The sequence below is a fragment of the Alligator mississippiensis genome, chromosome 7 (genome assembly GCF_030867095.1).
Source record: "Alligator mississippiensis isolate rAllMis1 chromosome 7, rAllMis1, whole genome shotgun sequence".
NCBI lineage: Eukaryota > Metazoa > Chordata > Crocodylia > Alligatoridae > Alligator > Alligator mississippiensis.
Genome location: NC_081830.1, coordinates 11,427,731 through 11,452,126, shown reverse-complemented (window position 1 = coordinate 11,452,126; position 24,396 = coordinate 11,427,731). Strand labels below are relative to the sequence as shown.

Here is a 24,396-nt window from a genome sequence, read left to right as displayed (position 1 = left end):
ACCTGCGTACCCTTCGGCATTGGCGACATGTAGTGGGTGCACGTGGGTGCATGTGCACCCCCTGAAATTGGCCATGCCCGCCCGAGAGAAGTGCCGGCAGCACTTCCAGGTTTGCCGCCAGCACTTTTGCCAGTGGCAGCAATTAGCTGTTAGGGAACCCTCCCCCATGGTTGACGATTGGCCACTGGGGTACCGCCCCGGTCGGCGATCGGCCACTGGGGGACACCCCCAGTCATCGATCGGCCGCTGGTGCCCCCCCCAGTATTAGGAGGCACCAGTCTCTCATGCTTCGAGGGAAGGCAAGCAACAGAAAGGTCCCCTCTGCCCCACCCCAAGGTGCAGCCAAAGGGACAAAAGATGCTTAGATGAGACCACATTTCCCTGCAAGCATCACATGCAGACCCCACCCCTGGTGCTCAAAGCATAGAGGGGACCCCCCCACGGGGCTGGCAGCCCTTCAGCACTGGAGATTCCCCTGCTTGTCTCTTACTGTCTCTGTTGCTCTCACACCAGGCTGGCTTGGCTGTCAGGGGCCTCTGAGATCCTGCTGCTCTCTCTGAATGGAGATGGCACCAGTGAAACGCAGAAGGGGGTGGGCAACAGCAAGTCGAAATGAGAGGCAGAACTAAGCCTGTCTGCCTAGGAGGACAGGGCTGACTCGCCCCTTTACCGTGGGCAGTGTGGGGGCCCTGACACACACCGACAGCACACAAAACCAAGCGTGGGCTGCATCGAGGCCATGAGCTGGGTCCAATGGAAGGAGCCCTGACTCACAGCATCCAGAACCGGTGCACGCACAAGGGGGCTGCACACTGGTTCCTGGTTACTAAGCCCTGCCCACATCACCTGGCCAAGGCATGGGGAGTGGGCTGGGCTGACAGGGCTCCCAGGTCACTGGGCCAGAGAGCACGGGTAGCTAGCTGCCCACCCTGCCAGGATGGAGCCCCCGCACCCACACAAGCTCACCCCCTCCGGCAGGACATCCCACTTTGGCCCTGGGTTAACACTCCCCTTACAAAGAAACCAGAATACTGTCACCACCCGCCCCCACACGCATGCACCCCAGTACCCTGCCTCTGCTCCACACCCGCCAGGGCTGCATCCTACAGCCCTTCCAAAGCCTGACGCAAGGTTCAGACAAGAGCATAACCCCCCATGACAGCCAGGCCAGGCAGCTCCTTCTCCAGCATGGGAGTGCCAGGACCCCCCTCAGCCCTGCACATCTGCCAGGTGCCTGCTCTCCCCATCAGGAAAAGGCAGTGGGAGATTCTGGGGTTGCTCCTACTCCTCGTAGCATGGGGGACGAATCGCCAACCCACCCTCATGGGTAAGGATGAGGTTCCTGTCTGGCCCCCCATGGAAGTGCCGGTATTGACCGTAGCTCTCCCTAGAACCAAACCCCCCAGCAGAGCCCGACACCCGCTCACCTACCCAGCAAAATGCTGCCGGGGACACACGTGCCTGTGGCACTGCTGCTGGGTCCCTGGGGCACCACGGGCTGGTGAGGAAGCCTCTCACAGCGTGGCCCCTGCCTTCTCCCATCTCTCCCAGGAGCGCTCCTCTGCCTCACAACCAGCCCTGCGATCTATTGAGGAGGTGCTGCTTCAACACGCCCCTGCCCAAGCAAGTGCGAACACGTCCCCTCCGAGACGCTGACGCAGAGGCTGGGGAGGGACCAGGCTGTGCCATGAGCCCGGCCCTATGCCCTCTGGGTCTAGGACAGGGAGCCTGGCCCAATGCCCTCTTAGCTACAAGACTGGGAGCTGCAGGGCTGGCCCCACACCCTCTTAGCTCCAGGATGGAGACCAGGTCCCAGATCTGACCCTACATGCGAGGGCCGGTCCCTATCTCATGGAGGAGCTTCCCTTCTCCACACCACGCCATCCCCCCATGCCTGTCTGCTTCGAGGGAGCAATGGTACAGGTTGGCCTCATGGAGGATGTTTATGGATGAGCTGGACAGTGCTTTAGAGAGGGGAAAGCATGCACATGTTGGGGCCATTCAGCAGCAGCACACCCCGGTGCCAGCCAGCACCCTCCCTCCCTCCAGCACCCACATTTCACAGATGGGGAAATTGAGGAAAAGCAGGGTAGGGACCCAAGTACACCACCAGACCTCCCAAAACGCCTCACTTGTCTCCAGCCATCGAAGCTCTACAGTGCCTTTCTCCCTGGCTGGTTACAGTTTGCAGAGGGCTCGAGGATGAACGCTGCTTGACAGGGGAGAGATCAAGGACGTACCTGCCACATCTGCCGGGACCTTGGCACATGGGAACCCAGGGACCGGTGCGGGACGAGCTGCCTGCTGGCTGTATTTACCCTCTTCCCCCTCCTTTAGTTTTGATTCGTGCCGTTAATGACTTCAGCGAGTGCTCACTTCCAATTACGTCGTGGTGGTGGCGGAGAGAAAGGCCGAGGATGAATCACCCCTGGCTGCTCTCCTCATTCCAACCTGCTGTAATTGTTTCTCGGGGCCCGGGCCATGTGCTCCCGTGGAGGCTGTGACTCATAGGCAGGCCCCCGTACACACGCACGTAGAGCCAGCTACACACGGGTGACGGAAAGGAGACCGAACGGGCAGCCTTGACTTCCCGGCGATGCAGCTGCCGCCGAGAAGCCGTCTCCCAGGCACCACGGCATCGTCTCTGAGAACGTGCCCCTGACAGTCAAGCTGGAGCCCTGAGCTCTGTCTGACAGCAACTGAGAGAGACCAGCAGGGGATTCCCCGGGGCTGAATGGCGGCTGCTTTCCGGCACTCCCCGCACTCCTGCGGCAGCCAAGGCAGGGCGATATTGGCTTTAAGTCCTGCTTCACTCCCGCTGCCTCTCCAGGCCGGGGTGAGGGCAGCACGCTGCAGCAGCAACAGGGCTCAGCTGACGGCTGTGCTCGTGCAGCTTCTGCTTCATCTTGGGCTCGCTGTGCAGCAGGTGCAAACCAATGGCAGACAGGCCGGCTCGTGCAGCTTGGGGCCAGTCACTTCCTCTCCCAGGGTGGGACTCAGTGTCTCAGCTGACAAATGGTGGGGGAGCTCCTGACCCCTCCAGAACATGGTCCGAGCGCTGGGCATGACGGCACTTTTCCATTGAGAGGAAAGGAAAGGGTAGGGGGTAGGGGGTGCAGAGAGAAGCAGAACTGGCCTGGGGGGCTGCAAAGCGCATCTGTAGCCAAGCCAGAGATGGACTAACAGCTGAGCTGGTGGGGTGGGCTGCTGACGGGAGAGTCCCCACACCTCAAGCACGAGGCACAGCCGGGAGAGGCAGTCTAAAAATAAAGCCGTCGGGAGTCGCAGATCCGCAGCGCCGCTGCTCCTGAGCACCCAGAGCTTAAAATAGCCAGCGTGACTGCACGGGGTGAGCAGAAGAGAGGAGCTGGGTGCAGCGTCTTCTGCAGAGCTGCTGGTCCTGACCTCACCTGGCACAGCCCAGCATCAGCATTGCCCCACTGGAGGGAGATCCAGCCCCTGGCCAAGCCCAGCCACCCATGCCTGTCCCACACCCACACATGCGCATGCCTCATGCCACACACGCGCATGCCTCATGCCACACACAAGCACCCAGGGCTGCTCATGGAGTGACCTCTCAGACTCCTGTCTGAATGTCGCCTCACACTGCCAGCTCACCCCCCCATGCACACATACACAGGGGCCTTACTGCTGCCCCCCCCAATCAACACACCAACCTCAATTCAGCCCCTGTAGAAACATTTCCAGCTTCCTGGAGTCTCTGCCAAGAAGGAAGCTGGACCAACCTTCTACTTTACTATATTTTCCAGCATACAAGATGTATCAGTGTATAAGATATATCCCCTCCCCACCACAAAACAAAGGCGAGGAATAGGGGGAAACTTATGAAACACGGCAAGGTGGCTTCCCCCAACACATATGAGGGAGGAAGGAGCAGGGGCTATGGTGCAGCGAGTTGGGGGGACGGTAATGACAGTGACCTCCTGAGGCTCAGTACAGAGTACCAGGGAGCTCCTACACCCTGCTTACCCTGACAGCAGTACAGTGACCCAGGAGGCCCAGACCCCTGCACACACTGTGGCTATACCAATGGAGAAGGATGCTGCCACATACCCCTTCTCCTCTTTCCGTGACCAGACCCGGTGGACTCTCCCCAACGTTTCCAGCCCCCTCTCCAAGTCATTGATCTCTAATTACAATTACCAGCTATTTTTCCTTGCGCAGCAGCTCTGGTGGCTGTGCTGCTCTTGTCTTGAAGAGCTCCTTCCCTGGAGACCTTTCTGCTGCTAAGGCTCTTTTCCTGGCCTTATACACCAGGAATTAAGGCACTACTCTAATTCTGCGCTGCAAAGACAAGAGCTTGGACAAAGTCAGGTTTCCCAGCTAGCCTTACTACCATCCAGAGGGTATTACAGCGAGCAGAGGCCTGGATTTCAACTCTCTCAATCCAGGGTCTGTGCTGGACTCAGCAGAAGACCAGCCTGGGGCTGGGAGGCAGTGGAGCAAGCTACCAGCAGGCTGTGATCCCTGCGTCCCAAGCACCAGATGAAGTGCCGCAAGGTGCAGCCCAGCGCCTGGTGTTTTCCGCCTGTCCCTGAAGAACCCCTGATGAGCGCCTGCCTGGATCCTCCCTCTCCAGGAAACCTGCCAAGCCTCCCTGCTTCCTGTCAGGGCCAAGCTGTCTTTGGCACAAGCAAATGAGCCCAGTCACACGCTGGGTGACCACAGACCGAGGGAGCTGTGTGTGCATCGAAGGAGGAGAACTAGGTGGCGGAGCTATGGGCTGAGGAAGCGCAGGGGCTTGGCCACTTCTCCAGCACATACATAGATGTATGGGCACAAGCGTCATGGACATGCAGACATGAAGCGGACCAGAAGCCCCCATGTACACATGCATGCTAATTCACACAGGGTGGCACACACGCAGTACAGATGTGCTCAGATGCATACACACACACGCAGACAGACCACACAGAGGATCAGCTATAGGCAAACCCAACTGCACATGTAACTTTGCCTCCCATCTGCAAGTTGCTTGTCCTGTGCCTAAGAGTCCCCCACCCCTGCTGGGACTTCAGCTTTCCTCACTATAAAAGCACAGCTCCCAGTCCTAAACTGCCTCCCCCAGGGGATACATTAGTCACGCATGGTGGAGACTATGGGCCACCCATCTCTCATGCCGTGATGGGGCACTGAGCTGAGAAGCTCAGACGTGGCAGCATGCAAGCACTGCTCTGTGGGCACACAGTAAAAACCAAGGACCTGATCTCCTGGGCTTTTCATGAGCTTGTGGAGAGGAATGATTAACCCAGTATCCTGGCTGGACTCCAGGGCAGGTAATAACCTCAAGTCTCCTCTGCTTCCTCGAGCAGGATAGATATGGTCTCCACTGTCCCCACCCCATACTGGGGCATCAAGTGGAGTGGAGTGCTCAATAGCACTGCCTCTGTCAGAGGACGGGATGACATCTATAGGGTGTCCTGTCCACAACTCCTCTCTGGTGGCTGTCACAGAGTAGGCCTCGGTCTTTTGAGACTCATGGCACCCATAGGAAAATGCCAGCTCTTTGCTTGCACTTGTTTTATGACTACGGACAAACACTAGAGCATTTCTTGTGTTGCAAAGAGCGCAGAAAGCCCACAACTGGGCAGGAGGGCTTTAACATGAGGAATTCCTATTAGAAAGCTCTGGGTTTACTTTGTGTACCACGTGGAGGTGTTTGCATACCTGGCAGTGCTCGTACTGTGTGACTCTAAAGGCGCCAATCATTCCCCAGAATATGCACAGGGGGATGTCCCAAGGCTACCTGGGCCAACAATCCCCTCCCTTCATGCGCACGTGCAGTAGAAAGTGAATCCCCTCTCCTCCTTGGTGAGGCCCAAGTCATCTGTAACTGGCCCGTGCTGTCATTAGCACAGAGGAGCTTGCCCCCAAGTTTCCCTGCAACTTCCCTGCAAGTTTCCCTGCAACTTGCCCTGCAAGTTTCACTTGCAGCTCACTTGAGTGGTTTTGTGGATGTCCTGCGCTCCTGAAACCTCAGAGCCTCACTGGCTACTGCCAGCTACGCTGTCAGCATAGGAGCTGAGACAGAGCCAAAGCAGCTCTAGAGACCCTGTGTGGAGGATTGTAGGGGACCTGGTTATGGGGAATGCCAGCTGCTGCCTCTTTCCTCCTTCCAGCTCTGTTGGTAGCCGGCTGTACCGTGGGGAGATACTCCGTCGCCTGCAGCTCTATTTCCCTCAAAACACCAACAGGCTGCTAATTCCAGGTCCTGGCACTAATCACTCACACTGGGACAACTGCACTGGCTGGAAGAGCTGCTCTTGAGTTAGCAGCAGGGTGGGAATATGGAGGGGTCTGACAGGCAGGGTGCCAGGCTTAGACTCTGGGGACCCCGTGTTCAGTTCCCAGCTCGGCCACATGCTCACTACATGACCGTAGGCAAGTCTCTTCAACTGTCTGGCTAGGTGTGTGTGGACCACTGAAACCCTGGGCAGGTACCTGGGCTAGCTCCAGAAACAGTTGAGTTATTCAAATGGGTTGCAAGACTTAGCTCACAAATGGTCAAGATCCTTCAACACCCAGCACCTTCTGCACTGCCCACGTTTTGGGCTGCCCAGTTAGAGGCTTCAGGGACCCAATCTGCATAAATTTTGGGCACCTTTGGCTCCAATGGTGACCAGAGGAAACCATAGAGCCTTTGTGCCTCTGAAAAATCAGCTCCCTCCCGCTGGCTGATATGGAGCTGAGGCATTCAAAAACACCTTCCCCAGCCTAATCTGCTTCCTACCTGCTCTGCTTTCTGCTCTTTGCCCTATGCCACTGTGCTGCCTGTCATCTCCACGATTTGCCACATTCCATGCAGAGGCTTGCCCGTGCCACCTGCTCCAGAGTCGTATCTTGGCTCTCACACCAGAGACTCCAGAGGAAAGTATAAAACAGCCCTTAATGCACCCAAATGGACCAACGCACCTGAAGGGACAAATGACTTCCTTATCCCAATCACCCAACACCTGAGGTCTGGACTGCTACTTATTTACCCACCTGTACCTGGTAACCTCCACAACCACTCTTCCAAGCCCTCAAGCAGGAGCTCAAAATTAAGCAGCTGATCAAACACTTTGCGAGGAGCCATAACACCAGGGTAGATAGAGAGGCATCGATACCATCACAAAACAGGATAATAACAGCCAAGTAACATTGAGAACGCACTCCAAGGGGTTTAAGGATCTGCGGCTGAGAAGTACCTTCAATACTAAGTAGAGCACAGCTGGATTTTAGCTACTGTCTCCATGTTCACTGGGGCCATTTGGGCTCGAATACACACAGCAACAGGCTGTAGCAAGAGGATCTGGATAACTGAGCTCACCCAGGGGCTAGACAGGACCTCAGGCTGGAGAATTCCTATTTGATGTCCCAGAAATGCCAAGGGAATCACAAGCTGCACCCCCCACATATCCCTGATGTCATGAAAGCAGAGGAGGGAAGGACCTCTGACTCAGCTCTTTCACCCTTTCTCCGCACCTGGACAGCTGTTGCTCAGAGCCCCCAAAGGACAGGCAAAGACTCCAGATTCCCAGGCACGCCTCTGCAGTGCATCTGGGCTGCTGTGCATTCCAGCTCCCAGCTGGAAACCCCCCCACAACTGTTGATCTATAGAGTTGCATCAGCTCAACAACGCCTGTGCTTTAATCCTCTCCCCAGGCTTTCCCCTGGGGCACTGGGAATGCTGCTACTTCATTGATGAGGGCCTAGTAATGAATGCGGGGCAAGAGGAATGGAGATTTCTTTGCTCCCCTGCTTGTGAAGGGGGACACACTGGAGTTCTTAAGGTATCAGGCAGTAGATAAATCCCTCTGCTGCTACCTTGGGCAAAGCTGGAACTGGACGCCTGACAACGTGACGTGACAGCCACAAAGCCATGGAAACCAAGACACATCGCAGACGATCTCTCTGGCAGGACACTGCATGCACCACCTGCTTTTCCAAGCCCGTAACTGCCTCTTCTACCCGCCTGGCGTCACAGCCTCATGCCCTTACAGTGTTGCCAGAGACATGTGCTAGTTGGGTCAATGAACCTCCTACCCCCCGGGAATGGGAGGGAAGATACCCAGCCCAGCCACATGCCCCAAGACAAGGCCGGCATTGAAGTTTGGGTGGATCTAAGCTATGTTTAAACCAAAGCCGTCAGAAGGGGAAAGCCCTTCCACTCCTGCCAGCCCCATGAGTGATGGAGGACCGTGCCCAGAAGACTCTAACATCCTCTCTGATGGAGGGAGGCGGCTGGGTTTGCAAGTGAGGGCAAAGCAATAAAGGAAGCACCCACCATTGGCACAAGTGAAGGGGAAGAGGCTCCAGTCCAGCTGGAAACTTGGCTTCTGCCTCTCCTTCCCAAGACACTACCTCCTGCTGTAATACAGCATCACCCCACGCCAGCCTGGGGCTCCTGGCTGACTCAGAGAGAAGCCAGAGGCCTGCTGAGTCACCTGCCCCACCTCAGATTTCAGTAAGTGGCCCGGCCAGATCCTGCCCAGCATTACAAGATCAGGTGATGGCATCATCTGGAGGGCAAGCAAGAGGCAGCAAGCTGGGCCCAGCCACAGTGGAAGTGCATACACAGCGCTCGGGGCTCAGTTCTGCGTGTTGATGTTGCCCCAGAGGAAAGGCACAGAAACAGCAATAACTGCTATTCGGCAGGAACAGGCTGGAGGAGACCCCAGAGACAAGGCTGGGTGGCTCACAGCTGGGGATGGGAAGGGACCCACTCAAATGTTGTTTGCCTCCTTTCCAAGTGCCCCATCAACACTCCATAATGGCCATCAAGGACACCTGACTTGCTCCATCCTGGCTCTGGTCCCAAGATCTGGTGCAGCTGAAGAAGGGCTACAAACAAGTCCCAAGCCAAGCCATAAATACTACAGTCAGCAAAGCCCTGACCTCCCCAGGTGCCTTTTCTTGGGGGTGACCAGACTAGACGATTTCTGCAACAGTGTCTGCAAGACCTTTCTCTGCTGTTGCTTCTCTCCCCACATCCCCACAGAGCTGGTCTTGGACCTTCCCTGGAGTGACAGCCAGACACGGAGACCCGCTCCAGAAGCATCTTGGCTTGGCAGAGATGAGGCTTGGGTAAAAGAAGAGGGAAAACTACCCAGGGCCAAGGTAGGAGGCCTTTCCTGGGGAAAATGTTCAGCCTCTTTATAGTTCTGTTGATACTGGCTATCTTCATCCTTCCTCCTCTTGGATCAAGAACCATGAAAAGTCTGGCTCCTTGAAGAGGCTACAGGTGACCACGCTATCTCACATCATGGAGTACTTGGGGTAAGGAGTATGGAGGTCAGGGGGGAGACCTCTGCTGTCACGGGAGCCCCAGCAGCAGGAGCTCAGTGCTCACGGCTCTAAAGTGCTTCCACACTAGGGCAGCAGCTGGATTTGCCACCTGCAAAGATGCCCTTCCATCAAACGCAGACTCCCATCTCCTACCAGGACAAAAGGGGAGACCCACCCGCCTGGGGCAGGGGATCTCTCTCATCCTTAGTCATTGCATTTGGGATCTCTAAGCCCCTATCTGCACCTGGGCAATAGACCGCAGGTTTACTTCAAAGGTCTCTTCTGCATTGATAAGGCTTGGGGTGTATCTGATAACCGAACCAGCCCTGCCGCACAGCTACAAGGCACATTGCCCAAAGATGCTAAAAGCAGCCTTGCACAAATAAATCTGGGGGACACGGCACTAGAGAGACCCAAGGCGGGGAGCCATGTCCCCTGCTAGAGGATGGCGAATCCACCACAAAGTCCATACCAATCTGACCATGTACTAAAATCCCTTCTTGGTCCCAAATGCAGCAAGAGGGCTGACCCTAACCGGAGTGGCAAGACCTTCAAACCACGACCCCTGTGTTGTAGTCCCAGCAGAAACATTGGCCCAGCCCGGTCATGCTCCCAAGCTGTGGTTGCAGCCAACACACAACGGCTCTGGGGAAGGCAAAAAAAAAATCCACGCCCCCTGATGCCTGTAGCAACCAGAAGAGAAAAAAATTCCTTCCCATGTGGCAACCAGTAAAGCCCAGAAGTCTGGAAAATGCCAAACTCCTTCCACTACGCTGGGGACAGCCAGCAGACCTCCACCCACCACCCCCTCTAGCTGGACAACCCCTTTCTGTCTTCCCCTGCATATGCTTAGCCAGCCATATTTGTCTTCTTTCACAATGACACCAGCTGTGCCGTTCTCCGACTGCCCTTATCTCAGATCCAATTCCACCCACTGGCACCTCACCGGGATGCTATCTAGCCCTGCCTGAGTCCCAGAGAAACTCAACACGCCCCCTTGGGTACCACGCTGTCACCTGAGCCAGGAGACTCACAGCCATCAAGCACAGCAAGGAAGAGGAGGACCCACCTGCCAGCAATGTTAATAGTTTCTTGGGGGTTCAGAACACAAGATGCTTAATCAGGGGAATAGGATCCAGCCCTGCATTTCTTAAAGGCATCGGTGGACTCCTCCCCTCCTCAATGGCCCTGTCATCTGCATCCTGTTCCATCTCTCCATGTAACCAAAGCTGCCTGTATCAGGTGCCGGGGAGCTGCGAAGTGATGGAAGGGCTCCGGATGCACATACATTGCAGACGGCCAAAGCCTTGCTCAGGAAGGCGTGCGAAGAACTCGGGCTCATGACAGCCCTGACTTCAGCCCTCACCTTTCTGAGCAAGGCTGTTTTGCAAGAGGAAGGGCTACGGGGGTGTCATGACAGCAGGGACAGGGGGGCATGCACTCAGGACACCTGGGTTCTGTGCTGGGTAGGGACTGTAGTTGAGTGGCGATAAGAGATGGGCCCGTATCCTTGGGACTCCCGGGTCCTGCTGCCAACTCAGGGCAGAAGCATGTTCCACTGTCTGTGTACCCAGCACAAGTCCAACAGAAGGAGGATTAGGACCCCAGGTGCCACCTCTGCCAATCTACACTAGAGCCCCCTCTCTCTCCACCAGAGTGCCATCCACCATCACGTGGCTGCAGGAGAGTTAAAGCAAGAGAGGAACTCAGCCCTCAGCTGACTGCTCATCAGCTTCTCTGCTGACCAAGCAGGAATGGGAGCAGGTGATCTCACAAAGGGGCTCAATGCTCCCCATCCCTTCTGGCCAGGGTCAGAGCAGTCTCCCAGAGGTGAAAGGCTTCTGGACACATTAGGATCCCCAGGTCTTTCCCAACCTGTCTGCAGATGGGCGGGGAAAGCACTGGAGGCTGGTACTTGCCTGCTGCAAGCCCCAGCCCTGCCCCGGCGTGGGATCCACATCGGTAAGCTGACCTGACTGTCAGGGCAACCTGCACCCAATCGGACGGAGGGTCTGCCTTGGTGAGCAAAGAGTTAACACAGCTCAGAGGCCTCCAACAAGGAGCTGGAGCAGCAGGAACTCATAAGGGCCCCGCATTCCTCACCAGCCATGTTGTTTCCATTAAGGCTGCCAGTACATCGTGCAGGGGCTGCAGGGGGAACGCTGCAGATGGAGGCCGGGGGGAGAAAACCAGCCAAGCAACAGCCAGGCCTGAGCCCCCATCCCCTGCCGCAGCTCCCACGCAGCCGGCCAGAAAGCGCCGCACGTGGCCACTGCCAGAGCCTGTCACTGCCTCTCCCTGAGCGCCTGGAGACCGGGAGACTAAAAATAGCTCCCGCCGCACCACGGTGCTGGGAATGCTGCAGTCGGGGGCTCGGGAACTTGCTCTGCTCAGAGAGGGCCAGCAGAGCCAAGCAGGGGATCAGCCAGAGAGGCAGCTTTGGCCTGCACAGCCCTGCTTGGCTTTCTTTGCAAACTGTGCTGGGGGGATCCAGACACCCCTGCCTCCCACACTCCCATCTCTGCCTTCTCCCCCCAGCTTTAGACCCCAGGGCCGCTGGGGTTCCTTTCCAGCCCCGCTCATCCTCCTCCTCCTCCCCTCCGGAGCGCGTTTCAAAGCGTCCCTTTAAATTAAAAAAAAACCCTGTGGCATGGTGCCCACAAGGGAGAAAGGAGAGCTTGGAGCCTTGGTGTAACACTCCCGTGGCCGAGCCACTGGCCATGCCCTGCCACCGTCCCTTGTGCCCAGCAGTGCCGTAAGGCATGGGAACTGGCAGGAACCACATGGGAGGGAACGGTCTGGCCTGGCTGGGCACCCCCAGCCACAATCCCAGAGGATAAGAAGCCTTGTCTCATCTCCGCGCTCCCTTGTATGACGTCTCGTCCCTGTTTGAACCAACCCTGCGCCTCTTGCACAACCTGAATGCTTTCCATGGGGGCCATCATCACCCCCACCCCCACCCCCGATAGCATCCTTCACCGATGGGAACGTGGCTACCACCACCCCGCTCCCACCCTGGTGTCGGCACCCTGCGCTCTGCACCCGTGCCAGGGGCTGGTGACTCAGGGCACCGGGCACACGAGGCTGCAATGTTTGTAAACCTAAAAAAAACCCCAACCACGTGTGGGCAGGAGCGGCAGGCCACCGCCCAGCGACGGGCTCCTCAATGGGCTAAAAATATGCATGAGCACCCGCCTGGTTTCCCAGCCACTCCAGCCTTGGAAAGCAAAGCAAAAAGGAAGTTGCTGCTACTCCCCGTCCCCCCCCTTAGCTGGACGGCTACTCTCCCAGGGCGGGGGTTTAAATAGGCAAGAGTAGTGGCCACGCCTAAGCTGTTCGAATAAAGGCTGGGATGTCAGCCCGGGTGCCTGCTGCGTCCCACGGGCAGCGATTCAAGCCCGGGCTGGGTTTCGTGAATGATCTCCTTGCTCTCGGGAAGCCCCAGTCTTGGAGAGCCCCCCCCACCCCAGGGTGAGCCAGGCGCTGCACAAACACAGAGCATGCTGCCTCCAGATGAGCATAACAGGGAGATCCAGGTGTGGAGGCCACGACACGCATCCCAAAAGGCTGCCAACACATGTGCATGGCCCCTAGTTTGGAGCCCTCCACCTGCAAAACCTCTGCTTGGCACGTTACATACCCACCAGCTCCTATCTGCTATATAGCCCAAGAGGAAAATAGGGACAGGTTATTTCAGTTGAGGCTTTGAGGATGTTTTGTGCGCTTTGGGGCGAAGGGAAGGAGCCATGTGTGTGTGCTGAGATGAACATGATGGTGCCTAACGGCATCGTTCCATAATTTCTATAGGAAGCTCACTGTTTGTACAGCTCCTGACACACCAAGGTCTTAGGCCATGACAGAGGCTGCTAAGCTGCCACTGCAACCCAAACATGAGTAATGACTGGCTACCGAAGGACACAGATAGGTTCTGTGATTAGAAAATCAGCAAGGACTGCTGCTATTGTCTCCTTGCACAACAGACACACCGGCCGGCCAGTCTCAACTAGAGCCAGAGGGTTCTTGAATGAGGACCCATCCCTGTAGCACCTGGACACCAAGGAACAGACCCGTTCACACACACCCGAACTGGGATAAGAGCAGCGAGAACAGGGCACCCTGCAAACTCCAGTGGATGAAGTGCCCCATGAAATTTAGTACCTGCCAGACTCACTGTGTCAGGCTGGAAACAGTCCATGGCCCCCCTGTCCAGGACAACAAGACTCTGTGCCGCCAAACTTCAGGATGCAACAAACCCAGGTCCTTTGCCAAGCCACTGAGGTGTCCCTTCTCCCTGGGAAAACTGGATCCAATGTGTGGGACGTTCACCAAAGGGGGAAGCTACAAGCCTGCTGATGGCTCCTCATACTCCACGGGCACAGCTACAGCAACACAGCGATGACTACAGCCATGATCTGACCCCAGGTTCTTCAACTCACCAAACCTCCTCCTAGAGGAAGCCAACGACAAAGCCTTGCAGCAGAAGCATGGTCAGGACAGCACTTCAGCCACCTGAGCCAGGGTCTCTATCCACCCTCGTCTCCTCCTAGACAAAGCTTCATCTTTTCCCAGTTGCAGAAACTACATGCTGGTTCTTGCTAGGATGATCTGTCTGGGGAAACACCCCTGCTGTCCCCAGCACTTTTGCGATGCACCAGAAGGGGCGCTCCATGGCCCCAAGGAACTCCCAGCCTGCATGGACCAGGAAAATCCGGCTCCTGCACAGCCTCCGAGATCTCCAGAAGGAGAAACTCTACCACATAACAATCACTAGCTGGAAACGACTGGAGGGAGGGGGGCTGATCCCACCCTAATAACAGCAGCAGTGCAGAACTCTACCTGCTCCCCCGGGGACTGGGGAAAAGCCATCCGAAGCATTAATTCTTCCACTGCAGGCTGCCCTGCTTGGAGCCACAAGACTGCAGCAGGCCATTAGAGCCATTACCATCCAACTCAGCCGGCTTCTTATCCTGCTGCGTCGGGGCCGGGGATCTCAGCAGTGGGCACGCACCAGCTCGGGGAGGCGGTAGCAAAGTCTTGTGCGAAAACGCCCACAGCAATGGAGACAGGCGAAGGTGTCTGCAGGAGCTGGCTGGACCAGAACTGCCATCTTAGATGCAAACCAACCCACAGCAGCAGCTCTGTCAAAGGAGGCATTTTGAATCCCTTTCAGAGAGCTGCCTGCCAGCCAGTGCGGCTGGTGGCACACGCTGCGACGGATGCAGTCCCTCTGCTGCCCAGCACGATCTGCGTCTGCCGAGCCTCCGCTGTGCACACAACCGATCCAGGCACCGGGGAAGGGTAGAAGCTGTTTTGGAAAGATCTCCCCGCCCCCTGCCCTTCCTGCCTGCAGCCCGGCGAAGGGAATGGAATCAGTAGATCCAGTCTGCAGGAAGCTTCTCTAATTGGCTGCTTGTGCAGGGGGTCCTGCTTCCCCATTTGCTCACGTGCTGCCAATGGGCACCCGGATTCCCACCCTCCCATGACACTGTTGTGAAACCACCCATGAATAATCCCAAAGGGGGCACCTGCTGGTCCCTCCCAGGGCTCTGGAAGCACAAGTCAAGGTGTGTTCAAGACTGGGGCACTAGGACTATTCACAAGACACAGAAGTGAGTTTAGTGCTGGGAGAAGCCAGGGATGGAGAGTGGGCTGCTCTGGAGCTGTGGAAACCTGCCCCACGTGCTTCTCACACACAGCTCAGGCATGACATGAAGCCTCCTTTGCTCTCCAGCCCCAAGCTCCCCACACACATCACTTCCCACTTCCCTTCCCTCCACAGTCCCTGGTAGGGTATTTGGCCAACACACCAAGTAGCAGCCCTGTCTCCTCATCCAAGCTCAGGCTCTCAGCACTCCTCTGCTAACCCATGGCACCCATGGCCATTCCAGCCAGTCTTGGATGCAGCCTCGCAGCAGTACTGAACTGCACTGCTCAGCTTGCGAGATCGTCACACGGGCTTATCCTTCAAAGTGTCAGTGTGGACAAGACTTGTGTAGGCAGCATTTATCCTGGGGAGCACAGGTGAGGGGGGGTGCAGCTGGGAGAGAGAAGACCCCCCCCCATGCAGAGGGCTTCAAGCTCTTTGTTGGGGTGGTGAGGAAGGGTCTTGCTAACACCCTCACCCTCCCTCTGCTGTCCTACCAGAAAAATACCCTTCCCTGAATGGAGGGTCTTCACATTTCTAGCTACTAGGGGACAGCTCAGGGCTTTTCCACACTGAAAGCAGCCCCTGGCCCAGCCTGATCTCCTCCTAATTATCAGGAGTAAAGGCAAGCCCAAAAATAAACAGCAGCAGCACTAATGAGGTGACAAAGGCCAGCCTCCAAGCAGGGCTTGTTTGCTTCTCAGCCTCCCTCAGTACTAGGCAAGGCCTCCTGCTCCTGAAGGTACCTTCCTACCCCCCCCACAACCTGCCACTGATGCAAGCGGTGAGTCAGGCCCCAGGGGCAGGGATTGCTCAGGTGAACAAAGGCAAACAGTCCTCTGTTTGCTGCATCCCAACCAAAGCAAACAATGCAGCTATCAGCCAGGGAAGAGAGCTGGGACCTAGGTCCCTACCTTCAAATCCACTTCCATTTACACACCAAAGGGACCTAACATCTCCAGCCCTGCACTTCTCCAGCCCAGGGCTCCTGTCCTTACTCTGCAAGTGGGAAGGTAAACTCAGGGGGAACTTGGGAAACACTGAGAGTTATGAGTGGGGCAGGGAAGGCACAGGAAGGCCTGAGTGGGGAGTGGGTGGAAGGGAAAGTCTCAGAATCAATGCCTGGGGGCTCCCATGAACATCCACGAGATAAGGGGTGCTGAGCCTTATTTCAATCACGCGCTGCTGTAGCAACCTTTGGGCACAACCACCCCCTCTGCCCCACCTTGCATTGAGCCCAGTGAAAAGTGGGCCCAAAACTGCAGAGATGCGAACGACTGGCACAGCAACGGGGAACGCTGATCCCCCGTTCCGGGCATCAGTGCCTCCTTGCCTCCTATTTGGGGAGGGTCTCCCCATGACACCCTTCCCTGTTAGGATGGAGCAGGTCCTGAACGTGCCGGTGAGGCCCTCTCAACACAGCTCAGCCACTCAGGCAACCCCCAAGCACAGCAGGAAGGGAAGCGCAGTTAGGGAAGGACCTTTCGATGCCAATGATGGAGTGAGGAACCGAGGATCTAATCCAGGTAATGCCCTAGCTTGCAATTAAAGGACCCCCTTTTCCTGCCCCAGCAACGAGATGGAAACCCTACTGACAAAGGCACTGGAAATCAGGAGCGCCGGGAAACAGATGTCACCAGGACGGGCCGGGGAGCGGTGTGCCTCACGCTGCAGAGCTTTGGGAGCCAGCCGGCCCCTGCAACGCAACACGCCTGAAGCAGGCTCTTCCCAGCTGGCACGCTCTCGTCTCCCTCCCGCACCCCCGGGAGCCTCAGCGCCGCTGCCTTCAAACTTCATCTCCAGCGCAACGGCGAGCTGCTCCCAGAGATGCTCCCCACCAGCCGGCGTTGGGGCTACGGCAGACTCCAGCTCCCCCAGGATCAATAGAAACAGCAACTCCATTGACATTCACCTGCGTTCCCATCAGCACGACACCAAGAAGCCACCGGCCTTGCACCTTCGGCCACGGACCCCGGAGCGCCTCATCCTGCCCGCTTCGTCGATTCTCCCCCCACCGCCCCCACCCCACATTGCAGACCCTGAGGAGTCTTTTCGGCCCCGCCGCCATCGTCATCGTGAAGGCTGACAGCGGCCATCACCATGGTTACGTCAGGGTGATGTCATGCCCACTTCAAAGCAGGGGGAGTCTGGCCTCCCCCTGCTAATTTCCCTGGCTGCATGTCTGACCTCAGCAGATCTGAGAGAGGGAGTTAAGAAGAAAAGAAAAAGAGCTGCTGCTTTTCTGCAAAGACGGGTGGAAACAGTGCAGCTATTTATTTATTTCTTGCCTCGGCACCCGGAGAGGCATAGAAACAGCTCACGTTCCCTTCCCCCCACCCCCAACAACCTTGTAAAAAATATATATATATCACAGGTTAAAAACACCACTGGAAAATGGCCCAACACAGAGAGATCAGAAATGCCGCAGAAGGCAAGCCTGGGTTTTAAAATGCTGCAACATTGGCTCAAGCGCTGGGTCTGATCCCCCCCATGCTGTGGACTCCCTGCCCTGCTTTGTCGTCGACTTTTTAAGAGAGAAAAAAAAGAAGAAGAAGGTACCTTGGCTGCCAGCACTTGCTCCTGCGTCCGTGCTTCTCTATTGTCCTTTCGTTCCACCTGCAGCAGGGACGAGCACACACGCACACACACGCAAGAAAGACATTTTCAAAATCAAATCCAGCAGATCCCTGCTGTGCCCCCCGCCCCAGCCCCACCGCCGGCAAATGCAGGCAGAGAAAGGGGGAAGAGGGGGGGCTTTGTGGAGGGCTGGAGGTCTGCACCCTCACTTGCAGAAAAGCCCTCCGCGGATCCCCTTGTGACTCTGGCATTCAAAAGGCTTTTTCTGGGGAAAGGGGAAAGAAGCGCCCAGTACACGAGGGGATTTACCTGGGTCTGCTCTGGTTCCCCCTCCTGCCTCTCTGCTGGCCAGCTCACCCCCCCCCCCCCCTTCCAGCGCTCCCCAGCCCTCGCCGGTCCCAGCACAAATCCGGCGCTACCAGGCAGCCATCTTGCTTCGTTCTCCTTTAAGCTCGGTTACAGACACCCTGGTGCATTCGGGGGCTTTTTTTCTTTCTGCCAGACGCTAGAGTCATTATCATACCGCTGCGCTCCGGGTCCCTCCCCCCCTCCCCAAGACACAAACACCGTGGACGTGACATGCATGCCCACTCTCCGCCTGCGAGAGAGCCAATCCCTGGCGTGTGCGTGTGTGTGTCCGGGGTGGGGGGAAGGAGGAGGAGGAAGAGAGGGATGTGGTTTTTCTGCTCACAAGCACACTGTATCTTTGCCTCTTGTAGGTCACCGCCCCGCCACTGCCATGAGGCAAGAAATGGGCATCACTCTGCTTGGCATCAGAGAGCACCAGGCGGGTACCACTGGTTTCCGGGGAGCCGCTCCTGACAGCAGCCAGATGAGAACCGGCTGGGAAGCAGGGAGCCGGCGTGGGTTTAAAGAGCTCGCACGCCAAGCTCCCCTCTCAGAGCCTGGCGACACGGACACATCCTGCCCTCGGCAGCCATGGGGGAACGCCGCCGGCTCCACCGTCACCTGGAATCAGAATCACGCCCAGCTCCCACCTAGCGCCACGCATCAGTAGGTTTCAGGGCGCTGCGCCAAGGAGATCGGTACTGTCCTATCCTCATTTCACTGAAGGGGAAATCAAGGCACACAAAGAAGCTACGGAGCATTGCCAAGGCCACCCAGAGACATCGGCGATGCATGGGGGGATACAGGGAGACACATGCCCCCCCCCCGAGACTGCCCGCCGCCGAAGCTGCCGCCAGCTTCTGCGAATGGTCACCGCCCCTCCCCACTGCCGATGTGGCCGCCAGCGGTCCCCGCTCGCCACCCCCACCTCCTCGCCACCGCCGCCAGGGGCTGCGGGCAGTCCCCACTCACCGCCATGGTACCCCCATCACAGGAGGCACCAGTCACTCATGCCCAGAGACATGACCAGACCCCCAATCTCAACTGACCCAGCACTGAGGGCCTGAGCCTGACCCCAACACCACTGTAGCGCAATCAGCTCTATCTGTACCCTGGAGCAGGCACGGGCTGGGTTTATCACCCCGATGCGGCATTTATACCCGACTCGCCCTTGGGGGTAGTTCTGCTACACTGCTGGGCACTCCCAGACCCTTTCTTTAACCATAAGCACCTCAGTTACCTCCATTTTCATTTTAACTGTTCAGTTGAATCCAGGGGTTCAGTTTTAGTAGGAAGAGGATGGAGCACTGGGAATGTACATAAAACATCGGACTTCCCTGTCCCCACAGCAGAGGCAGGGTCACAGGCTGGATCCAGGTGCCACAACCCACCCCCTTGGCACAACTGGATCCATCTCTCTCTGCATCTTCCCCCCTCCTTATTCCCAAGCCCCCTCAGCAAGATCAATATCATCCTCCCGGGTTCTGCGATGGGGAAACTGAAGCCCGGACTATGGCAGATCCAGGTCTAAAATCACATCGTAAATCTGTGAGAGGCAGGATTAGAACTCGGGTCTTTCGTCCATCCATGCAGGAGAACCCAATGCTTTTCCCACGGGTTGGGGCTGGGGGGTCTCCATGAACCAGCCAGACCCCTGGATCACCGAGGAGCAGAGCAAACATGTACAAACATGTTGCAACACACTGTACTTTGGCTGGCAGGACCTGCAGGGACTCCCTCTTCCCCCCGGGATGACAGGGTTGCTCCACAGGCTGCCTTACAGGTGCTGGTGCCCCAGCCAAGGGCACATGTGGATGCAGGGAGCTGTCCCCTTTCCTAGATTACAGGCACAATATTTACAGGGCCTCCTTACTGCAAAGCCCCAAACACACAGACGAGAGCCTTCGCCCTCAGCCCAGCTGGGCTCGTGAGGTGTCACAGTGGCTGACGGGCCTGCTCACACTTTGAACAGGGGCATCTGGCCACCGAGGGACCCCTGGAAATGCAAACACACTGAGTGCAACTCCTTTCTAATGACCCTGAAACAAGCCCCCAGAGCCTCCTGTACTGGGAGTATGCAGGGAAAAGGAGAGACACGGCCAATGGCCTTCTCTGATCCCACTGAACCGTGGGCAGCTGAGGAAATGGGACAAGCAACTACATCCTAGCCCTAGCCCTCTCCCCCTGCCTCCTGAATGCTGCCAGCCACGCTCTGGGTGATATCAGTTACAAATGCACCATGCCCTGGCAAGGCCGCTGCTTGCTGCCACCATCTTTGAAGATGATCCATCCTTTGCCCCACTTCCATTTCAACCACCAAGGTACAAAGGGCCTCTGGATTGCGCCCAGTCATGAGCGTTTCATAGAAATTAGTGAAATGACGAGTGACCCAGGAGCCCGTCAATGCCAGGCCACTGGCCCCTCGCAGGATCTAACCCCACGGTATTGCAAGGCCATTCGGGCCCCGTGGCAGCTTGATCTGAAGTTAACAGAGCATCCTGGGGTAATTCTGGCTCCCTGCAACTGTCAAGTGACAGAGCGAGAAGGAAGTGGAGGGTGGAAAGCCTGAGGTGGGAAAGAGGAATCATCACGCAGAAGAGTTAATGTGATGACAGAAGGCAGAAGCCAAACTTGTCTGGCCCTGCTTTTTCTTGCCACTCCCCCCACAGCATTAATGGGGGTGGTGCAGGGGAGGGGACGGGAGCATTCAGAGTTGGGACACGGGCCTCACATGCTCGTTACAACATCCATTAAGGGGCCCATCCAGTGCCCGTCCCTGGGGGTCCCTTTGCTGGCAGCTCTGGTTAATGGCTGGGGGGGGTTGTTTTCATAGCACGTTTCCTGAGCTGGCAGGTTCCTGGAGCAGTGCCAGTGTTGCTTGACTCTGTGTGTGTGTGTGTGTGTGTGTGTGTGTGTGTGTGTAAAGAAAAAGAGGGAGAGGATTTGCGAAATGTGCCCAGAGCAACTGTAATCTGCTGGACACAGAATCTCTCTTTGTGACCCCAGCACCACCAGCGACCCCGGACCGTGGCAGGGAAAAATCCTTGCCACCGACGCCACTAACAGATGTGCAGAGGAGTCGGCATCCAGGGCTCTGCCCCTCTGCTGTGCGCCTTGTCACACTCAACCTTCACCACTTATTCCACAAGGGTCTCTGCCACACCTTTCCATCGCTACCTACCCTGGCTTATGGTGTGGGACTCCCTTCAGAGCAGGACAAATTCCAGGTGTAACAGGACCCAAAGGCTCATACTTAAAGCCTGGGCATGCCAAATCAGCAAGACAGCACTGAAGACTGATAAGCTCATGGGGCAACCTGTCCGAGGATGCTGGAGGCTCCTCTATCGACCGAAGTCCTCAAGTCAAGGCTGGAGGGGCATTTCTGGAAAGGCCAAGTGCTGAGATGCCTCAGCACAGGGATTACTGGGACAGACCTCAGGTGAAATGATCCAACAGTCCCTTCTGGTCTCTGTCCCCAGGGGTCAACAGTGCCTCTGCGCAGGAGTCTGTGGAAATCCAACTCCACCTTCACTGCCCCCCTTAGAACATAGGACATTTCTCCAATACCATTACACGGAGCTGAAGGGAAGGGGGAGCAGGGACGCTGCAAGCCCAGAGGCAACAGAGGCTACTTCCACTACGGAAGGGATTTCCTGTGCACCATCAGGAAGAGAAAAGCAACGATGGAGAAGCCAGACTCCAAGTTCGTTCCAGTATCAGTGTGTCCAGGGAACCAGGGGAACAGGGACTGCCTCACACCCATGGTCAAGCCCTTTATATGCATTATCTACTTAGGCTTCACAGCACCCCGGTCTGCTAGAGATGATCTCCAGTCCGAGGACGGAGAAGAGGTGGCCCAGAGGAGGGAAGTGACAGAGCAGGGGCACAACTGGGTGTAGAACCGAGGAGTCCTGGAAATGGCCCCTCTCCTTCTCATCCTCTGTCCCTGTGCAAGAGTGAAAAATGGGACTCAAGGGTCCTGAACCAGAGTCATCTGCTCTTAAAACCTGACAACACTGCTTCAGTCCAAGATACCTCTGTTCCACCCCAATTCACTTTGCTATTAACCAAAGCCCTCCCCATAAGCGTAAGTCTGCCAACCAGCTGAGAGCCCAAGGCAAAAAGCACTTTGCAGGGTATATGCCAGACACCTGCAAGATACCTCTTGTCCCCTGCACCATTATGAGCTGCTCACTGAGAGTGTTTCCAGCCCTGAGATATCCCAAGGAAATCAGATACCATACTCCCAGCTCAGAGAAGCCAAGAGCAGCTCAATTCCACTAGGAACTGATCTACCCTGCAACAAGGGTCCCACTCACACGCAGCCACATGAGGAAGACGCACCCAAATTTGGGGGGGGATCCATGCTCTAGTTCCACCTGCTCCAACCTGGGAGCGCACAGCCTGAGCACCTAAAATGTTCCTGCCTGAAAAGGAAGCTGGGTCTGCAGGGGCCGGGACTGTGGCTCAAACACGCTAAAGGATTTCAGGCAAGCTATTTCATCCTGCACAGTCTCAAGTGCCCCTCTGCATGATACTTGCCTTCCTCCAGCCTCTGCCTGCCTTGTCCTTTGACACTGAAAACTCTCTGGGATGGGGGCTCTCTTTTATTTTATCTGTGTACTGTGTCTGGCAGAACATAAGAATTGGCATTTACTAGGTCAGACCCTAGTTCTGTCTTGCCCAGTCTCCTGTGTTATGTGTGGCAGAGAGCGGATGCTGGAAGGGAGAGTGAACTGGGTCTGACCAGGGTTTTTCCACTGTTCCTCTCTCACTTGGCAGCCTCTAGTATTTAAGCTCTAAGAAGTTCTGATTCAGAGGCTGTGCCCCTCACTACCATGCTTAATAGTTACCAATGCCCCTTTCCTCCAGCAATGTGCCCAGTCCCTTTGTGAATCTGGCTAAACTGTCAGCTTCCACACCATTTCCCTGACCATGATTGGGGCTTCTGGGTGTTCCCATACTACAAAGCAGATTTAGATGGACCCAATCTAAATGAGGGAGAGAAGATCCTAACGAAGGATGCCTTCCTAGGCAGGCAGCGCTATTCACAACACCAGCTTGTGAAGAGATCTGGTTTCTTCCCCCAAACTTTGCTACTGCCTTTGCCCTGCACTGACTTGAACCTACACGCCACTTTGGGAGCCTCACCTCACTCACAGGGCCTTGGTGAACTCAGATGAGGGAGAACAAGATAAACCTTCAGGAATTAGTCAACAAACCATACAGAACTTCTAGGATTTCATTATGGCTACAAAGCCCTGCCAGGGGCTGGCCGTGGACCTGGGTGTGATGCATGCTTTGGGATCAGAGCCATGAGGGATGTAACGAGCAATAAACCCCAAACCACTATGTTTCCAAAGAACAGCAAGATGTGGGGCCCAGCTTGCCTGGTTTTGCCTAAAGTCCTGGAAAGCCCAGACCAGGGGGCTGGAAGCAAGTTTGGATCCAGATGAAAGATCCCTGAGAGGCTAGCTGGGAGGGGGTTGGTTTCCCAGGAAGGCACCTATTTTGCATGCACATTTGCATACATCGACATAATGACTGGCTTGGAGAAACACCGTATTGTTCCTACCCGTGGTGCATAAATAATCCCGCACGGCGATGGTTACGTGGAAAACAACAGATGTCAAACACGTTGCATTGCATTGAATAACTGCTTCCCCCAAGGCAGCCGGGCCAGACCCCAGCACAGACCCCACCCTAGACAAGGCCAAAGGAATGGCTCATGGAGTGGATTCTGCAACAATCCTAGGCTGCAGCTTGCGAGTGTCCAGGGTACAAGCAGAGGCATTGCTGCTGAACCCAAGAGGAGACAGATAAGCTTCATACAAGGCAGCCTGTGGCAAATGCCTTGAAAGTCAGCAATCTGGAGTCACTCCTGGACTGCAAGCAAAGCAGAGGGACCTATGGATGCAGAAAAACCAGTGGCCAGGCCAAGCTAAGGACCAAGGGTGACATTCAGATCAGGATCTCCCCCTACCTGAAGTCCTGGGTGCCCCATCCTTGTCAAGATGTGCCCTGCTACATTGAGCTGAAGTCCAGCTAACTCAGCTCTCATCCTGATGGTACAGAGAAAGGCCCTGCAGCTCCCGTGCAGGCTGCGCTAGCCCTGGGTGGGCCGCGCTGCAGGAGCCCAAGAGGTTAAACTCTAGAGGCAAAAGACCGCTGGCCCCCAAGGTGAGACCTGGTGGAAGGAGGAGCAGCCTTTGCATGGATGGAGCTGTCACTTCCCTGAAGGCCAGGAGCCTCATTTACTTTAAAGATTTTAAAGACCGTGTCAGCCTGGCACAGTAAAACTGTGAGACTCGCCGCCGAGAGTTTAACAGGATCCTGAAAAGGCCCAAGGTTTATTCCCTAGCCTCCATGCGTCATGACATAAGGCAACCACTGAGGGAAAGGGGGGAGGAAGGGTTCTCCCTCAGAGAAAGGCTGGCCCATCACTGCCTGGCACAGAGATTGGGGTGGCCAATCTGTGGCACGTGTGTCACAAGTTGCACGGACAGCCTCTGTGTGTGGAGTATAGCAAGGGAGCAGAA

The 24,396-nt window shown here is 56.3% G+C and overlaps 1 protein-coding gene across 4 annotated transcripts in view; it reads right to left on the bottom strand.

The window, feature by feature from the left end:
* Positions 1-24,396, bottom strand: part of TET3 (tet methylcytosine dioxygenase 3) — a 123,215-nt gene that overhangs the window by 74,644 nt on the left and 24,175 nt on the right. For 2 of the 4 annotated variants that reach the window (XM_019481137.2, XM_059730563.1), the window contains one exon: positions 17,492-17,548. The exons of 1 other annotated variant lie outside the window; for it this stretch is intronic. In XM_019481137.2, coding sequence (XP_019336682.1) covers positions 17,492-17,548 — 57 coding nt within the window. Of the gene's footprint in view, positions 1-1,431; positions 11,772-17,491; positions 17,549-24,396 lie in introns of those variants that run through there. One more of the 4 variants, XM_019481139.2, reaches the window with a different exon arrangement.